Here is a 4,538-nt window from a genome sequence, read left to right on the forward strand (position 1 = left end):
CAAGTTTGCTGATCAGACTTCGTTCAGGTACCTTGAAGATGATGTCAGGGTTGGACCTGGAGGTGCTGTTTAAAGAAATGCAGCAGGACGTGCCACCGTTGAGTTTTGTTGCGTTTCAACAGAGTGTAGCCCCTTCAGCCGATCCAGGCGGTTCTGGCCTTTGCAGCTGGGTTATAGAATGGCTCGTGGCTTACCACAGTGGTTCACGGGCCGGGCTTCTTTTTCAGCTGTTACGCACGTCACTAGATGCTGGATTCGTACGAACCAAGCAGCTGTTGGTTCCAAAAATCTAACTGTTTCAACTAAAAATAAAATGAAATCAATTAAAAGGTGGGGAAGGGAAACGCATTGAGCATGAAACGCCAGCGTCCCAAAACTGAAATTTTGGGCGGTTTTCTTCTTTTTAAAAGATTATCTTTGAGACTCGCCTCCCAAGAAGGAAACTTCGTTGATTGGTTTAAAGTTGCCAGCATCTCAGCTGGCTGCCTTTTGGTGTGTCTGGGGTTTGTGTTTATGTGAGACAATGACAAACAGGAGGGATGATTCCTAGATTTACACATAAACCATAATAATGAGTTCAGCATATTCAAATAATTTTTTTGACATCAGATTTTGAAATATCATGTATTACGAAAGAGTTTGATACCAAACACGACTGGAAAATAGCCTCGTATTACTTTAGGAAACGGTTAATGAATTTTACTTGTAACTACTCATAAACATAAATGTCAAAAATCATGTTATGCCTCTTCTATACTATATGGTTGCAGTAGATACCTCAAATTAACTTTTGTGATGTTTTCTGGTATTTTAAGCACTTTTTACAGGATGAAACATTTAAAATAGCATTCTGTGAGTATAAAATTATCTGAAAAGAGAGGAATAGGACAGCCAATATTTGCAATTTCAACTTCTGCAGAAACCATTCCAATAATGTTTTCATTTGTAACTTTTCAAACATAATATAGTTTCTTTGTTCTCACTTCTTCATTGGGACATATCTCCGAGAAGAGGCCTGGAAAGTGTCTTTCTGTGACATTTCACCACAGGGGGTGAGGGGTCAGTGGGACAGTTCTGTGATCTTACAGCATCCCAAAGGTATCTGTTTGTAAAGGAGGGAGAAGACGGATGCTCTTCCCCCGTGTGGAGTCGTAAAGAGAGTTTGTACTGAACACTTCAAAGTGTTGGGCCAGTCTTTTTTTGGCTACGTTATTGGGTTCAAATGTCGCATAGTGGGGTTAGCCATGCACCTCAAAGTTGCTGGGGCATTTATGTTGTAAACAGTTTGTGATAAAGAAACAGGCTCCTTGGTTAATTCCTGTTAGAAAGAGGGTCTTTGGTCAAACTATAGTTTGGTTCCCTACTATATATATATATATATATATATATATATATATATATATATAAGGAAACGCGGTATGTATATTAACCTTGAAATGAAAAACTTGTAGCAGAGCTTCAATGACACAATGATGGTTTAACCAAAGCAGGACAAGCAGCTAATATAACATCTGTATTAGGTTCAGATAAAAGCTCATTAATGTTCACACACTCAGGCTGTAGGACTGGTGCTGACTTCCTCCAGCAGGGGTTTGATGCTCTCTGGGTCCTCAGGAGTCTTGTTTGGGCCGTTGTCTTTGCTTCTCAGGTATTTGATCCCCAACCCAAAGCTGCTGAGGGTGACGCAGAGCTCCAAGACGGAGAGGATGATCAGCACAGCGCTGATGCCTTGCAGGAGAATCAGAATTAGGTCTCTGCCTTCCTCGCACTTCTCCTTCAGGAACTCGTCCTTCTGAGACGACCCATTGGGCGTCGTCGTTCTGTATTTGTAGAAGTAGTGACTATCGCGGTCACAAATCCCCCAAAGATATATGTGTGAGATGTTGTTGCTGTAGAGTGCGATGGCGGTGATGGCGAAGACGACTCCAACCACATGAAGAAACATGTTAAAGACGAGCAAACAGGCACTTGGATATCGCTCACACAGAATAGAGACGACGCCAAACACAACAAAAAATGCTCCCATCCAATAAGGAAACGCGGTCTCATCCATTTGCCACCCAGAACCAACGCCAGAATACGTTAGGATGAGTCCCAGCCCAATGTTGAGAATCCCGACCATGATCTGGATCAACCCCAGGATGGTCTGGGATCCATTCTGGATGCTCCTCAGGTGCTTCGACACGGAACAGCAAACCGGGCTGCAGCAAAGGCTGTTGAAGACCTGACAGAGGGGGGGCCAGGGACTTTGGGGGTCAGTGGTCAGAGTCAGGATGGTGACCCCGTCAGTCCTCGACATGGATACAGACATCCTGTGTGACTGAAAGAGAGAAAAGGGGAGAGGGCATTAAAAGAACAAACTACAAACATTGTGTTGATTCAATATTTGATGTTTCTTTATATTCTCATCAGTTCAACCACTGTTCAACACCCAGTTGCAGTTTTAATTCCCCAGGAACATTCATTTTATAGTTGTTTTGTTTGTGTATTTTGGAACTTGTTTTAAACTTGTATAAATGTAAAGGACAGTAATAAATATGTAATAAATATAAACTACAATAATTGGGTCTTAAGTTTAACGTGATAACCTCAGAGGTGTCAAACTCATTTTAGTTCAGGGGACAAATACAAAGCAGTTTGATCTCAAGTGAGTCACAGATTTTATGTGGGAAAACAAGTCATTTCAATCTTATTGTTGCCAAGTTTGCACTTCTATGTATCCAATATCCAAGCAATAAGTGATAAATATCAGTCCCAACAGGATCTTCACTTTACATTTCCTAGATTTTGTGAACATCTTAATAAGAGAAGGCAAACATTTCATTGATTTATTTATTTTTGAAAGAAATTACAAATTTTTTTAAAAAAATCAGTAAAAATGGTCAAAATGAATGAACCAGTGTTGTTTATAAAGATGTAGAGACTAATTGATTACCAAGCCCATGATTATTTTGACTTAATACATTTAAAAAATAATCAGTGTTGGTTTCCCTGTATTTTTAACTGTATTATATAAATAAATGCAAGAAAAAAAACTTACAATAAATATACTTCATATTACGGAGGAGGATTAGGGCCACTGGGGAAAAGAAAAAAAAAAAAAAAAAACAGAGCTAATGGAAAAAAAAATAAAACATCCAGCAGTGGATCTTTCTATCTTTTTTGTATCTTTTTAAATCCTTCTCCTTCTTAATCCTTTGTTGTTGTTGTTTTTAGTCTTAATCATTTTCTCTTTTTTGTCTTGATCTTATTGTTTTAAGTTTTTTCCAGTCCCGATAATTTTTTTTTAGCTTATTTCATCTTTTACTTTTTTGAGATGGCTGAAAAAACAAAAACAGGACTGGAAAAATAGTTCAAAAACAAAAACAAAAAAAAAAAGACTAATAAACCCATACAGAAAAAAAGGGAAAAAAAAAACAAGACAAAACAAAACAAAAACAAAAAAAATCAAGAAAAAAAAAAAAAAGATTAAAACCAATATTAATAATAAAAATCAAGACATGAGACTTAAAAAATAAAATAACCACATGATTAAATATATATATATATATATATATACAATTGTGATTTTTTTCTTTTTCTTTCACTACTAAAGCTGGATGTTGTTGTTTTTCAGTAGCTCTGCCTCTTTGTTTGGTTCTTTACCAGTGGCCCCCAATCCTCCTCTTTGTATATTTGACATTAATCTTGTTAAATACTTTATTTTTTACTGATAAATCTGAACACACCTCGTTTATTGGCCACTAGAGGCGCCATTGAGCTCACACTTCCGCCTTTACAGTTTGTTTACACACTGTAACATACATATGGTATCTAAAAACACCAAAACACACCTCTCATGTTAAATTAAACTCATCACACCTGAGCTTTCAAAGACAATCTGGACTTTTCTCTTCCTGATTAACAGCCTGTATCTCTGAGCATTAGTGCGAAGATAGTTAGATTAACACACACACACACACACACACACACACACACACACACACACACACACACACACACACACACACACACACACACACACACACACACACACACACACACACACACACACACACCTGATAGAATAGCGTTAAACCTTCCGATGATCAAGCCCAGCAGCAGCAGTGTAAGTCAGGCCAACAAAGAGCTTCACTTCCCTTAATGAGAGCCAACTTCTTCCAGTAAAACCCCTCCCATTCCATTCCCACATCTAACACATTTAACCCTTTGTTAACAAAGAGACAACACTATGGAAAATCTGATATGGTCCTTGAACTAGTGGAGAGGCTGTTCATAGACATAGTTTGAGATTACTGCGAGGTGGGGGGGATAATTAAATATATAAAAAGTCTTGAGTTTTGTACAATCTAACTGTAATTAATATTATTATTATTATTTCTCATTTCTGTAACGTTTTTAAAGCTGTATTATGGACCTGCCAAAAATATCCAAAATGCAGCTTGAAATGTTCAGCACCCCCTGTAAAGTTGATAAAATTAAGTAGTGTTAATTTTTATGATGTTCTACATCAGTGGTTCCTAAACAGTGGTACGTGA

At 37.7% G+C, this 4,538-nt stretch overlaps 1 protein-coding gene across 1 annotated transcript; it reads right to left on the bottom strand.

Moving 5' to 3' along the window:
* Nucleotides 1-839: 839 nt before the first annotated feature.
* LOC114466594 (membrane-spanning 4-domains subfamily A member 8-like) lies at nt 840-4,190 on the bottom strand. Its single transcript, XM_028452158.1, has 2 exons — nt 4,059-4,190; nt 840-2,320 (listed from the first exon to the last, which is right to left on the bottom strand). The coding sequence occupies exon 2, from the start codon at nt 2,309-2,311 to the stop codon at nt 1,553-1,555; it is 759 nt and encodes a 252-aa protein (XP_028307959.1). The 5' UTR covers nt 2,312-2,320; nt 4,059-4,190; the 3' UTR covers nt 840-1,552.
* Nucleotides 4,191-4,538: the final 348 nt, after the last annotated feature.

Source organism: Gouania willdenowi, chromosome 1 (genome assembly GCF_900634775.1).
Source record: "Gouania willdenowi chromosome 1, fGouWil2.1, whole genome shotgun sequence".
Lineage (NCBI taxonomy): Eukaryota > Metazoa > Chordata > Actinopteri > Blenniiformes > Gobiesocidae > Gouania > Gouania willdenowi.

Coding starts and splice junctions, on each gene's coding strand:
- LOC114466594 (XM_028452158.1), bottom strand. CDS start 2,311: ATGTCTGTATCCATGTCGAGGACTGACGGGGTCACCATCCTGACTCTG.